The sequence below is a fragment of the Liolophura sinensis genome, chromosome 10 (genome assembly GCF_032854445.1).
Source record: "Liolophura sinensis isolate JHLJ2023 chromosome 10, CUHK_Ljap_v2, whole genome shotgun sequence".
Taxonomy (NCBI): domain Eukaryota; kingdom Metazoa; phylum Mollusca; class Polyplacophora; order Chitonida; family Chitonidae; genus Liolophura; species Liolophura sinensis.
Genome location: NC_088304.1, coordinates 14,100,533 through 14,114,799, shown reverse-complemented (window position 1 = coordinate 14,114,799; position 14,267 = coordinate 14,100,533). Strand labels below are relative to the sequence as shown.

At 40.1% G+C, this 14,267-nt stretch overlaps 1 protein-coding gene across 2 annotated transcripts in view; it reads right to left on the bottom strand.

Annotated features, from left to right (window-relative positions):
- The window catches only part of LOC135476532 (titin-like), a 79,446-nt gene that overhangs the window by 62,032 nt on the left and 3,147 nt on the right, over positions 1-14,267 (bottom strand). The window contains exon 1 of one of the 2 annotated variants that reach the window (XM_064756578.1): positions 4,814-4,942. The exons of the other annotated variant lie outside the window; for it this stretch is intronic. Coding sequence (XP_064612648.1) covers positions 4,814-4,858 — 45 coding nt within the window. The 5' untranslated portion in view covers positions 4,859-4,942. Of the gene's footprint in view, positions 1-4,813; positions 4,943-14,267 lie in introns of those variants that run through there. 2 annotated transcript variants of the gene reach the window in all.

The following is a 14,267-nucleotide window of genomic DNA, read 5'->3' as shown; positions in this document are numbered from 1 at the left end:
TACCCGCCCAAGGCCAGTTTTGAACCCTTACCTTGGGTGTCCTACCAATATACTGACCAAAAAGAATATTTGGACGGCAGGGAGCTTTCTATGCTCTTTTTCGTTTTGTTCTGTTTCTCCTTTTTTTCTTGGGCTTTTGCTTTAACAAGCCTACATGTTTTCCTTAAGCCACATCATTTACACACATGTATTAAGTTGTGCTTAATTTAAATAAAGTGCCACCTTAAGGAAGTCAGTAACTTCAGAAGTTTCAAGACCAAGGTTCTGTGTAAGGCAACATTATGCTGACAATCATCAATGTACACTACATCACATGTTAGGGCTATGTTAACTAACACAAGTACTTGTACATGTATCAATTTAAAAGGTGAAATAATCATTGTTTTGGGGCCTCCGTGGCTCAGTTAGTTGGCGTGCGAGCACAGCGTAATGACCCAGGAGTCTCTCACCAAGTTCAAGTCCAGCTCATGCTGGCTTCCTCTCCGGCTGTACATGGGAAGTTCTGACAGAAATCTGCGAATCGTTGTGGGTTTTCCTCGGGCTGTGCCCGCTTTCCCCCCACCATAATGCTGGCCACCATCGTATAAGTGAAATATTCTTGAGTATGGCGTAAAACACCAATCAAATAAAATAAATAAATAAATCATTGTTTTAACTTCATGATGTGTGTATTCAACAAAGCATTGATCAACATCCAAAATGACAATGTGTATAAAGACAAACAATTAATTAAACAAAACTCATCTCGTTACTTACCTGCGAAGGAAACCATGGCTTACATTCACTGGTCACTGATGTGTATACCTATACTCTGCTTGTATATGGTCACCGAATACAACCGGTACACAGAATTTCTGTCCATTTCAAGTCTGAATGTTGCACATAATAAAGCCCTTTGTCCAGGAATCCACTAGTTCAATGTCACGACCATGTTGGTCCAATTAGAAGCACAGAAATTTTTGTTAACGAAACCTTGCATGACAATAGCTAATTGAACCTGGTTGTAACATACAAGCTTAAGCATGGAAATTCAATACTTCAGCGTAAATGAAACATCGTATCAGACGTGAATCAAGAAATGGTAATCAATCCTCGACTCGCCACATATCAACTGATGTGAGAAACGCTGGTCAGTTCTGACTGAGTTTTGTTATCTCAAATAGGTACAGACCTGTACATAATCTCTGAAGGAACATTTAACAATGGTTAAGTTAAGAGCAAAGATAGGCTTCCATAGACGACCAAATCAAATGAATGTCATGTAACGAGGGAACACTCACACGCCATTAAGCGTGAAAATTTATAAATACCGCCTGCTTGGTCAATACTACGACAAATCAATTGCACCACCTTCGGGCATTGCAGCATGAAATGATTAAGCTACTGGGCTCAGGACGTAACACATGGACTACTTATAATGTTGTTAATGCTGGTCAAAGCAAAGCCATTTTTCTAAAGTTTAGCGTAAGCCTGTCACCACCTACAGGGCTGACACAAAGCACCTTGGCACTGCGGTATTAGTCTGTCTATGTACAGACAGACCAGTCACGGCTCAAATCACAGCCATGCCAAAAAGACATGCTGGCCGGGTGGAAATTACTGGTGCTGAACAGAGCATTAAAAAGCGATTAATTCATTATCTACTTACTCATACATACTTATGCATGTGTACCAAAATACACATAATAACCTGGGAGAAATACACGTTGTTTATAAGTACCAGTAATACCCATGTATTCTTGTATATACAGGTATATATATATATGGTAAATTAGTCAATTTCATATTGTTTTCAGTGCTTTCCTTTCGCTATTGTTTATTTCTTCCCTCGGGGAGAGAAGATGTTCGCACAACAAATGGGTAATTTCCTTCGTTCTGATTGGATGCAGTTGAGAGGTTTTGGACACCAACAAGATTAATCCTGATACACACATTACGAAAATATGCAAAACTTTACGAAAATATGCAAAACTTTCACATGGAATAAAGTAGCATTTGAAAACTTCATCTGAGAGACCAGAAATGAGTTGTCTACCCACCAAATATGATCAAAATCAGACAAAATCTGAAGCAGTAACCAACAGCCAATCAGAATCAGGTAAATAATTAAATATGCAAAACTTAATCATGGATCCCATAGCTTTTGAACAAGTTCCATGGCTGATTCAGCTAAAATGAAAGAAGAATTAGGATGGTCACTGTCACATTAAAATAAAACAAACTATTATATATATTATGATATATTTCAAAATATAAATCAAGAACAACTCTGTGTTTACATGATATCAAAATTTTAATTTTAGCACACTCAATACACGTACTTTAAACTTCTATTTACAAGTTTTGACCTGCACCATGTTTAAAGTTGAATTGAACACATAAATATGTCAAATTTTCTGACAAATATAAATGGATTTGATATTTTGTATACACTTATCTGAAAAACAACAAAAGTGCATGATGTGAAAATAACTCTTTTTATGTGTTTACAATTACCCTAAATGGCCATAAATTTCATCCATGACTAACTTGCCCATTTTTCCTGATTTTGAGAGTTCTATTGATTTTATAAAGGTGTCCTGAGGTTTGCTTGGATCAAGGGATGATATTTTGCAGGAAAATTGTAAGATTCTGAACCAAAAATAATATTTTGTGACATTTATTTGACTGTTTTTAGGTAAAACAGGCAAATAAATGATCAATGGAAATTTTAGGTCATTCAGGGTGTCAGAAAGCAGTTTTCAATCTGACTGACACATTTTGACAGAAATTTAAGCACACTTCTCAGTATTCACTAAAACTAGAGGCTGGTTTTATGCTATCCCTATCAAGTGTTGTGCCATTTTGATATATCTCTGAAGGTTATTTTCAGTCACCCTAGCCTAAATAGCTCGGGTGAAAACAGAACATACAAGTATATAATTCTTTCAGCCTGGTCTTGAAACTCATTAAGAGTATGTGCATGTAACATTACCAGATTTCTTCAACAAGCATTTAAAAGTAATTAATCCATTTATAAAAGAATTTTCTTTTATAAATTAAAGAATTAAAGGGCATGATTTTTTTCTCAGATATCCATACAATACCCACATGGCTAGGGGCTTACTGGGTACGTGTGCACATATAAAACTAATCTTGGGGCGCCTGTAGCCAAGGGGGTTAGCACGCCGATGCAGTGCAATGAGCCAGGAGCCTCTCACCAAAGTGGTTGCTATTAGTTCAAGCCCTGGTGATGCTGTCTTCCTCTCCGGCCGTACGTGGGAAGGTCTGCCAGCAACCTGCGGATGGTCGTGGGTTCCTCCCGGGCTTTGCTCGATTTTCACCCACCGTAATGCTGGTCGCCGTCGTATAAATGAGATATTCTTGAGTACGCCATAAAACACCAATCACATAAATAAATAAACAAAATAATCTTAAATCTTATTACAGTTATTTAATAATATTCACACCATGTCTGAGGAGACCTGTTCCGTGAAGTGACACTGGTTTCGATGGAATAAGACAGACATATGAAACAGGGTGTCCAAATGTACAAGTTATGAAGTAAAAGCAAAGAAAAAGAATTAAAAATATATATATATATATTTACCCTAATTTAAAAGAAGGAATTTACCAATAAAACACTATAACCTACCAGTACACACTGCTCCAATAGACATATAAGGCTAGCCAGTGTATGTCTTAATTAATGTCTCTAACTCACCTTATTCAGATAACTTTACAGGAAAAATAAAATTTGGTAAATAAAAACAAATGTGTATCACATATGTCAGGTTGCTAAATGGTTGCTGATTGGCTAGTGTGAGAGATATGCAAGTCTGGCCCACCTGAATTTTATGTCCTGTACACCTATTTAGGCATGACTAAGACTGCAGGATTTAACCCTGGAAATCCTATCTCCACTGTCAACTATGATCGTCATCAATTAATTCTGTATACCTTTCATGAAGGTCTGGTTAAATCTGAGTGTTGCTTTAAGTACTTCATCACAAAGATTACATGAATGTGCAGATTATTCTGAATATGATTTGCTATAAATCTAGAGATGATGTGAAAGACAGAGAAAAAAAAAGAGTTGTACAGCTGGTGCTGCTTGGTATATCATGTCAGGTGGGCATCACATCAGACAGTTCATTGAAGAATCTTTTTTTCTTTTTTTTTTTTCATAATGGCCACCCTGGAAGCAGGTTAACAACAAACAATGGACAGCAGTCTCAGCGCTATAACTACCGACAAGAATCGGGAAGTACACAAGCAGTACATATAATATATCTACATACTATATGTATAACATCATACCCCGCTGTTAGTTGCGGGTCGTGTGCAAAATATACATGTTAAATAGAGGTGACCATTGAAACAAGATCTCGTGTGTCATGCAACACACTTGTCGGTATGTTTACCTTCCCGAGTAATATCACTTCATGCTGTTCATTTCTACAAATAAAAGCATTTGAGTTTCTTTACTTGTTAGATTTGTCGCTTTTGTTTTTAACAATATGAGCTGGATTTTAACTTCATTTCAACACAGTCGCGATTCTAACGATTACTAAACCCGTACGTGTAATGGTCAAATTTTTAGGAGTAACAACTGCAACGATCTGACAGATCATAAAACATTCCCAAGGGTGATCCAATTCATCCGATTGTCAATGATTTCCAACAACCAATAAATGAATGATCAAAACAACAAGAGCAAGGCCACTTGTTCAACTTCGTTCAACTTTGATTTGATTTTAAACAAACACAGGGTCGTGAACATTAACCAGTTAAGTGCGGAAGCCAGGCTGCCAAACACTCAACGTAAGCTTACCGCCTGGTCTTGAAGCACGGCTTCGCTTTCCTGAAGTCTTTTCATTGTAACATCTAACTTCTGTCGCAACACTTCAGATTTTGTGACACATTTTCTGTGCCTTCGATGTTCGTCTCTGCATCTCCCGCCATTGTTTATTTCTTCCCTCCAGGACAGAAGATGTCCGCACGACGAATGGGTCATTTCCTTCTTTCTGATTGGATGCAGCTGAGAGGTTTCCGATACCAACATGATAGCTCAAAGATGCTTAGTGAAATCGGAAACCAGTCTAAGTGTTTGACAGCTGGATGTTGCAACGCATTCCAAGACCCAACAGACTGACGCAACCTTTCGTCTTGTTTTCATTGTCAGAGAGGAAATGTCCGGCACACTTGTTCGTTCCACTGTATACAACTTTTACAGATCTGTATATTCTATCTGCAGGCCTCTATGAATTTGATGATACTAGGCCTAACTACCAGTTGGCCTACAGTACAGTACCGTGCGTGGGAAAGTCTGACAGCAACCTGCGGATGGTCGGCCCTGCCCGGTTTCCTCCCGCCATAATGCTGGCCGCCGTCGTATAAGTGAAATATTCTTGAATACGGCGTTAAACACTAATCAAATAAATAAATAAATACAGTACAGTATTCCACCTTAAGTTTTGGTCTGTAGAAATACATTTTCAGAAGCGCCTTGGAATAAAATTTTGATCAGTCCAAACATTTAAATTTTTTTCTGATGAGAAAGTGATATAATTTTGCCAAAAAATCTCAAATTGTCCCAAACATGGATGAATCAGTAAGAATCGAGCAGAATGTGTTGCTTGAAGAAGTTAATCTTTATAGGTGATTTACTGTAATTGTAGTGTGATATTTCATAGCCTTCAATACATATGCCAGACGAACTCTTGCTCAAACTATGACGATCGACGCGTAGTGTAAAAGTTGTTGAACTATTTAACCTGGCAAATAAAATGACTGGGAACGGAAGAGTTGACCGTGCATATGTATTGTTAGGATACTGTGTAGAGCCGGGGTATGTACAAATGTGCTTAAAGGGCGTGAGTTGAGCGAGCTTTATCAGTGGGTCACGATACCAGGGTATGCGTCTTCTGTCTGCAAACGTGACTCTCCTGTGAGGTTCACGTAGAGGTATAGTGTGTGTAGGCCTATGGGTAGTATCTGCAACATGGGCGGCCAGTGACACATGGTGCAGACAGCATTCGCACGTCAGTGTCAGTTAGTTGAAAGGCGACGCTCACAACCTAGCGTTTTCAAGTAACCATGTTTTCAGAAGACTTCAATCCAGCAGTCATGTTTTTCTAGCAGACAAGCAGTCGTGCTTCATGTAGCGGTGTTCAAACATGCAGCTATTTTATTTTATTTTTTTCAGCGTGTAACAGGGTTTTCAAATATCCACCGGTGATTCCAAACAGACAATAGTGTTTTAAACAGGCAGCAGTATTTTCAAATATTAACGTTTTTTCAAACACGCAACAGTGTTTTCAAAACCACAACAAACAGCAGTCTGTCCCAACATGCGCGGCAACATTGCTCTTAAACAACCAGTTGCCTTTTTTTCCAACATCCAGCAGTGTTTTCAAACTATCGTTGTTCCAAACATGTATTTTTGCCGTGTTTTCAAATAGCTGTTTGTTCTTTATTTTTTTCACTGGCTTTTAAGCTACCTTCCCAAGCGAGCCGCTGTCGTTTTTTCTAATGCCTATTTTCATGAAAGCAGTCGTGGTTTCAAACGACTGCGTTTTTACTGAAATGGTCATATTTTCAAAGAATTGTGGTTTCTAACCGCCGTATACTTAGACAGCGATAGTCCTATTTTCTATACATAGCAGCTCCCATGTTTTCAAACAGGCCTTAATCATTTCAATCGTTTGAAATTTCAAACAGCCATTTTCAAACCGTGAGTCACGTTTCAAACTTCTGTCGTGTTTTCAAGCAGCCGCATGCAGTGTTTTACGGCACTTATGCTTCAGACAGGGAAGCTTGTTAGATATGCTTTCCATGGACACGTCTGCACAGGCCTTCGGAGCAGGTGGGAATTTTCTTGTACTTGTCAAGTTTGACACTGTGGTAATTTCATCAACTCAAAAACATGACCGTCGGCTTATAAGTGAAATATTCCTCAATACGACGAGGAGGAGGGAGGAAACCGGGCGAAACATTTCATGGGAAATCATCGACACACATTGTATCGTGTTTGCGATGCACACATAGGCCTATGTTACTGAAATAGTAATTAATAAGAAATTACGTTGACAAAAAATAAAAATGCCAAAAAAGGTACATTTTGGAGCGTCTGTGAAAGTTTTACCCATGCATGTTCACCGTGCATGGTTAGAATTCAACACGCTGTCTAGAGATCGACAAACACAGGGGTTAGTGTACATGCAGCAAAATGAGGTGAGTCATCTTTACTTTAAACTTGCAATCAATTTCCATGCATGGAAAAATTTCAAACGTCTGGAAGGTTATATCAGTACAGCCCATGTATAGTTTTAAAAGATATTTTTGAAGTTCACTGGTTCACTGGTAATACGTATTTTAGCGCATGTTTATTTATTTATTTATTTGAATAGTGCTTAACGCCGCCCTCAAGATTTTCCATTTACGCGACCGTGTAAGGTGGAAACTGTCGTTCCCATCACAAGTTCCCTGACAAGATACACGACAACCACAGCCCCTGTAGTATTCCTGTCCTCATCAGCAGTCTTTCCTGGATCCAGCAACAGAAGTCCTTTCCTGGCGCCAGCAACGACAGTCCTTTTCTGACGAGATCAACAGCAGTACTTATCTGACGCCAACAAAAGCAGTTCTTGTCTATCGCCAAGAACAGCAGTCCTTGTCTGACGCCAACTACAACAGTCCTTGTTTGACTCCAGCAACAGCAGTCCTTGTCTGACAAAAGCATCAGTAGTCCTTGACACACGCCAACAACAGCAGTCCTCAACACACACTAACAACAGCAGCCCTTGTTTGACGCCAACTTGGATACACTCGAACAGCAGTCCTTGGCACACGCTTTTATCGCACTCACACACCATAAACAACATTCACTTACATGCTACAACATCCAACAGTCCTAGACACACGCTAAAAACAGCAATCCTTGACATAGTCCAATAACAGTAGTCATTCTCACACGCCAACAACAGCGGTCTTTGTCTGACGCCAACAACAACAGTCCCTGGCCACGCCACCAACAGCAGCCCTTGGCTGATATCAACTGCAGCAATCCTTGTCCGACAAAAACAACATCAGCCATTCTCTCACGACGACAACATCGGCCACTGACACGCCAACAGCAGCAGTCTTTGACACATGCTAATAACAAGAAAACCTTAGGCAGCAAAAGTCCTTGATGCTCACCGACAACAAAAGTCTTTGAGGCACGCCAACAACAAAGTTCTTGAGGCACGTCAACAGCACTCACTCTCAAATGTCACAAACAACAGTCACTGATATGCCACAGCAGCTAACAGCCCTTAACACACGCCACTAACCGAAGACCTCGGCAGATATCAACTGCAGCAGTCCTTGTCTGACAAAAACAAAACCAGTCCTTGAAACACGGCAATAACATCAGCATTCTCTCACGATGACAACATCAGCCATTGACACGCCAACTGCAGCAGTCCTTGACACATGCCAATAATATCCGTCATTCTCACGACAACAACATCAATGACGACACGCCAACAGCAGCAGTCCTTGACACATGCCAATACATCAGTCATTCTCACCGACGAAAACAGCAATGACAGACACGCCAACAGCAGCAGTCCTTGACACATGCCAATACATCAGATATTCTCGCGACAATAACATCAATGACAGACACGCCAACAGCAGCAGTCCTTGACACATGCCAATAACATCAGTCATTCTCGCGACGACAACATCAATGACAGACACGCCAACAGCAGCAGTCCTTGACACATGCCAAGAACAAAAGTACCTGGCGCACGAAAACATGTGCTTCCCCCCCCCCCCCCCCCCCTTCCTGAGTTTCTGTTTTAGCCGCTGAAAGGGATGCCGTTACTTTTCAGGGAAAGAACAAGTATTAAGGCCGTGGTGAGCGTAAACCTCCACTTCGCCAAACCCGTTGTTGTTGGCTGTATACACAGATAATATAGTGATGGAGACCCACTCGGTTTCTACGGGCCGCAGAACAAGCACGTCCCAAAAGAAGCCATCCGTGTCTATGAAGGGTAACGTGAACTGAAAAATAAAAAAGACAAAATGAAAAAAATATAGTCATAAACAACTAAAAGACTAAAGATTTACACAGCATGCTTTTATGTGTTCAGTTATAGAAGAAGATATTAATCGTTATATTTCTTTATTTCTTTATGCAGTTCTTGCCACCACAATGGCAGGTACTCATGCATGCAGGTAAAAGTGAAAGCGTGAACGGAGACGAGATGTTGAAGACTTTGTTCGTCAATATATTGTTCAAAATAGACTTACGAGGCAAAAAACTTAAAGCGATGAGAAGAGCATCGTAAATGCTTGAAGGGATTAGGTGCATAGGTACTTTAGCGTTTATATCAACGTCGTTTGGAATCTTAACCCTCGACTTCTGACTATAGAACTCCAGCATGTCGTTCTAGGCTAATCACAATATCTGTTGTTCTAGTCAGAATATTCAAACTTTTCAGCTACAAATTCAGGAAGTATCTATATTACTTTCTCCACGAACGATGCTTTCTTTACAGACATCTAATACCTCGTATATTACAAGGTGGCGTCATTTACACTCAAAAAATTGTTCAGTTAATTTTAACTGAAAGTTTGTTGTATAAGTAATGCTAGAATGTACTCTGTTATTGTAGTAGATTGTTCTGGTAAATATTACGCACATATTTTATTAATTCTACACAAAGATTGTGAACAAGATGATATGTTGAATATGACAGAATATTGTGTTACAATAACCGAATATGTTCTTGGAGATTTACATTTGTATAGTGTAGGAACGAAATTCTGCCTCTGTGGTGTTGCATCCTCATAAGATAACGTCACTTAGTAAGGAAACATTCATACGCAGATTTTCTAAAATGTAAACGAATTCAAAAATGCGTATACGTACCACTTGACTGGAATTGTCGGAAAATGTGAACTGAATATCTTTGTTTCTCTCGACTTTTCCCATCCGTTGCATAATTCGGGCTGATCCCACTACATAGGGCTTGTCCAGGTAAAATTTGATCCATGCATTGACATTTTCACCTTGAGAGCCCCAGTTCTGACCCCAATCTGTTTTCAAGGTGAGCATAAGCCATTGTAAAACCCCGAGGGTAACATCATAACAGAAAATCCTCACACACTTAAAGAAACTTAACTAATTACCTGTGTATTTAGATCAGATGAGCTGCTGTTTTAAATACGTTTCTTTTCATTGCGTCATGTCTTTTTTTATTTTTCTAACCGTATACATTTAAAACGTAAAACGTCTTGCAGTAAAAGAAAGCCAAAATATAAAGCAATGTTCATCATAAAGACAACTAAAATAATACGAGTAAAAATACTTTCATTTATTTTTTCAGATTTTTAACAGTGTTGAAAGGCATTCATATATTTGAATACTATGATGGGCTATATGAGCCATACTGACAGTATCAAGGAACTCTGACGTCACACCACCTTTTTTCCTGATGTTCACCAGAAGGAGGGAAGTTTTGAGATCACTATTTCAGTAATCTTTTACTTATGAGTAAAAAGAGCTTTTCCAACATTCAATGTCGTGATTAGAGATGGAAAAACCTGTGACGTGAAAGTTTCTAAACTCTCATAGTATAGTCCGTAAAGCCCACCTTAGACTTCAGATGTTTGAACATCTTTAACTCTTTTCACAAACATCTTAAACAAATAAATGAAAGTATATTTATGCTTACTGTTATGTGGTCTATTTAGTGATGCCTACTTCGATTTTAGAGGCCTTTTTCTTTTGAATAGTCTTTGTGCTGCCTCACCGGACGATCATGCTAAAGGCACCAGACATAACGTTCCATCAAACAAAAGTATACTGACACGGAACACCAACAATATTTAATTAACGTATGGCATGTTTGTCCCCAACTGTCATCGTTCGATTCGTTCGGGTAAGATAGTATAACTGTCATGGAAAACAGAACTGTAAATAATACAGACTGAGTTTTGTGGATTCAACAAATAAATAAATAAAAATATGTAAACAAAGTATGCCATAATATTGGCGTTAATTACGACGCGCGAATTGAAATGCTCAGTTTCTCCATAACAAGTCGGTTTTATGTCCAATGCTTTCATCATTTTTAACCTTCCGTCATAAGTTTGGTTGGGGCCTCTGTGGCTGAGGTGGTTAGTGCGCCAGCCCAGAGCAATAACACAGTAGCCTCTCACCAATCCGGTGGTTGTAAGTTTAAGTACATCTTATACTAGCTTCCTTTTCGACCATACGAGGGAAACTTCCAACAGCCTGCGGATGGTCGTAGGGTTCCCCCAAGCTCTTCGTGGTTTCCTCCCACCATCATGCTGGTCGCCGTCGTATAAGTGAAATATTCTTACGTACGGCCTAAAACACCAGTCAAATAAGTAAATAAATAAGCGTCAGGTATTCGTCAGGTATTTTATAAAGCAGCTCTGTGATTCTCCTCAAACTTGGTCAAGTGTCCTTCAGATAAAAGCCTGAGTTATATATCTTAATCATTTATTTGATTAAAAAAGTCTTACCGGGGAACTCATTACACGAGGCCTCAAAGGTCAAAGGTCAGTTACCTCCCCGGAAAACTCATTAGACGGGACCTCAATGGTCAAAGGTCAGTCGTTTTTCCGGAGAGCCCATTGCACGACACCTCAATGATCAAAGGCTAGTTGTCTTCCCGGAAAACTCATTAGACAAGACCTCAGTGATCAGTGGTGAGTCGTTTTACCGGAGAACCTATTAGACGAGACCTCAATGATGAATGGTCAGTTGTCTTCCCGAAGAGCCCATCATACGAGGCCTCACTGCTGAGTGGTCAGTTATCTTCCGGGAGAACCCATTAGACATGAGGTCGATGATCAATGGTCAGTTGTCTTCCCGGAAAACTCATTTTACGAGACCTTAATGGTGAATGGTCAGTCGTCTTCCCGAAGAACCCATTAGACGAGTCAATGATCAACTGTCAAAGGTCAGTCGTCTTCCCGAAGAACCCATTAGACGAGTCAATGATCAACTGTCAAAGGTCACTCGTCTTCCCGAAGAACCCATTAGACGAGTCAATGATCAACTGTCAAAGGTCACTCGTCTTCCCGAAGAACCCACTAGACGAGACTTTATTAGTCAAAGGTCAGTCGTCTTCCCGGAGAATCCATGACACGAGTCCTCAGTGGTTAAAGATGAGTCGTCTTCCAGGGAGAACCCATTCGACAAAACCCCAATGGTCAAAGGTCAGTTGTCTTCCCGGAGAACCCATTAGACGAGTCAATAGTCAAAGGTCAAAGGTCAGTCGTCTTCCCGGAGAACCCATTAAACGAGATCTTAATCGCCAAAGGTCAGTCGTCTTCTCGTAGAGCCCATCATTCAAGGCCTCAACAGTCAAAGGTCAGTTGTATTCCCGGAGAACCCGGTAGACGACACACCAATAGTTAGTCGTCTTCCAGGAGGAATTCATTAGAGGAGACGTGAATTGTCAAAGGTCTGAGAAAACCCAGTGAACGAAAGAACCGTTGGTAATTAGGTAGCTTACCTTTGTTGCCGGTGATGCCGTCTAAAGCCCCTCCACACGGGTGAAAGTGATCAACACTCCAGAATTCAGACGATGCCTCACAAGTCGCATTCCGAGAGACGATTTTTCGAACTGGAAAGTAAACAGATAACTTATTAATATATATTTTATTCAATTACCCTTACTGAATTTATTGTTTCACCAAAAGACGCAGATGGTGAATTTTATGTGCGGGAGAAAACTGGAGAAAATCCGGGAAACCAAAAATAAACTTGGTCGACACTGGACAATGTTCATGTTCTGAGGCATTCCTGTTCTTTCCAATGCTTCCAGCCGAAACATCAATGACCGATGTACGATGTTGAGAAGCGCGGTAAACTCAAAGGAAGCGTGTAGGATTTACATAAACCATCTACATGAAAGAGATTACCTTTGCGATTTTAGTTTTAAAACAGGGCACATGTAATAACAACCTGAGTTAACAGTCAAATTACAGTTCATAAATGCAAGTTAATTTGTGTGTGTGTGGGGGGGGGGGGGGGGAGGGCCTCCGTGGCTCAGTCGGTTAGCGCGCCAGCGCAGTCTCTCACCAATGCGGTCGCTGTGAGTTCAAGTCCAGCTCATGCTGGCTTCCTCTCCGGCCGTAAGTGGGAAGGTCCGCTAGCAACCTGCGGATGGTCGTGGGTTTCCCCCAGGCTCTGCCCGGTTTCCTCCCGCCATAATGCTGGCCGCCGTCGTATAAGTGAAATATTCTTGAGTACGGCGTAAAACACCAATCGAATAAAAATAAATAAATTTTGTGTGTGTGTGTGTTTTTTTTTAAACTGCCTGTAAAACTCCTGAGACCACAAGTCGTGCAAGCCTAGGCTTTCCACGATAGCAGCCAATGTGTGGCAAAAGTCGCCGAAATAAGCCCATGCGAGAGCTTAAGGAAAAGATCTATAAAATTGAAGCACAGCCACCACTAAATAGACCACATAACAATAAGCATAAATATACTTTCATTTATTTTTTTCAGATGTTTGTGATATAAGATGTTTAAAGATGTTTAAACAATTGAATTTTAAGGTGCTCCTTACGGACCATGCTATGAGAATTTAGGAACACTGACGTCACAGGAAGTTTTTCCATTTCTAATCACGACATTGAATGTTGGAACAGCTCTTTTTACCCACGAGTAAAAGATGACTGAAATAGTGTTCTCAAAACTTCCTCCCTTCTGGTGAACATCAGGAAAAAAGGTGGTGTGACGTCAGAGTTCCTAGACACCTAGAGTCAATATGGCTCACAAGGCCCACAATAGTGTTTAAATATTTGAATGACTTCAACGCTCTTTAAAAAAATCTAAAAAAAAATAAATGAAAGTATTTCTACACTAAGTTCTCAGATGTCTGAATGATGAACCTTGCTTCATATTTGAGCTTTCCTTTACTTTTAAGCCAAAACAACATATACGTATTCTGCTAGATAATGTACATTTTGTTATTCTGAAAATCGTATCTGTGGCGCGGATTACTGCAAAAGCTACTGGTGTTTCTAATTAAAGCCAAATACGTGAAATTTGGCAGTTCTATGCATCACCTCATGCAGGTAGCCCAATGGGTACTAACTGCATTATCCTATAAGCATGTAGGGAGGTCTTCCAGCAACCTGCGGATGGCCGTGGTTTCCCCCGGGCTCTGCCCGGTTTCCTCCCACATAATGCTGGCCGCCGTATAGGCGAAATATTCTTGAGTACGGCATAAACACTAATCAAATAAATAA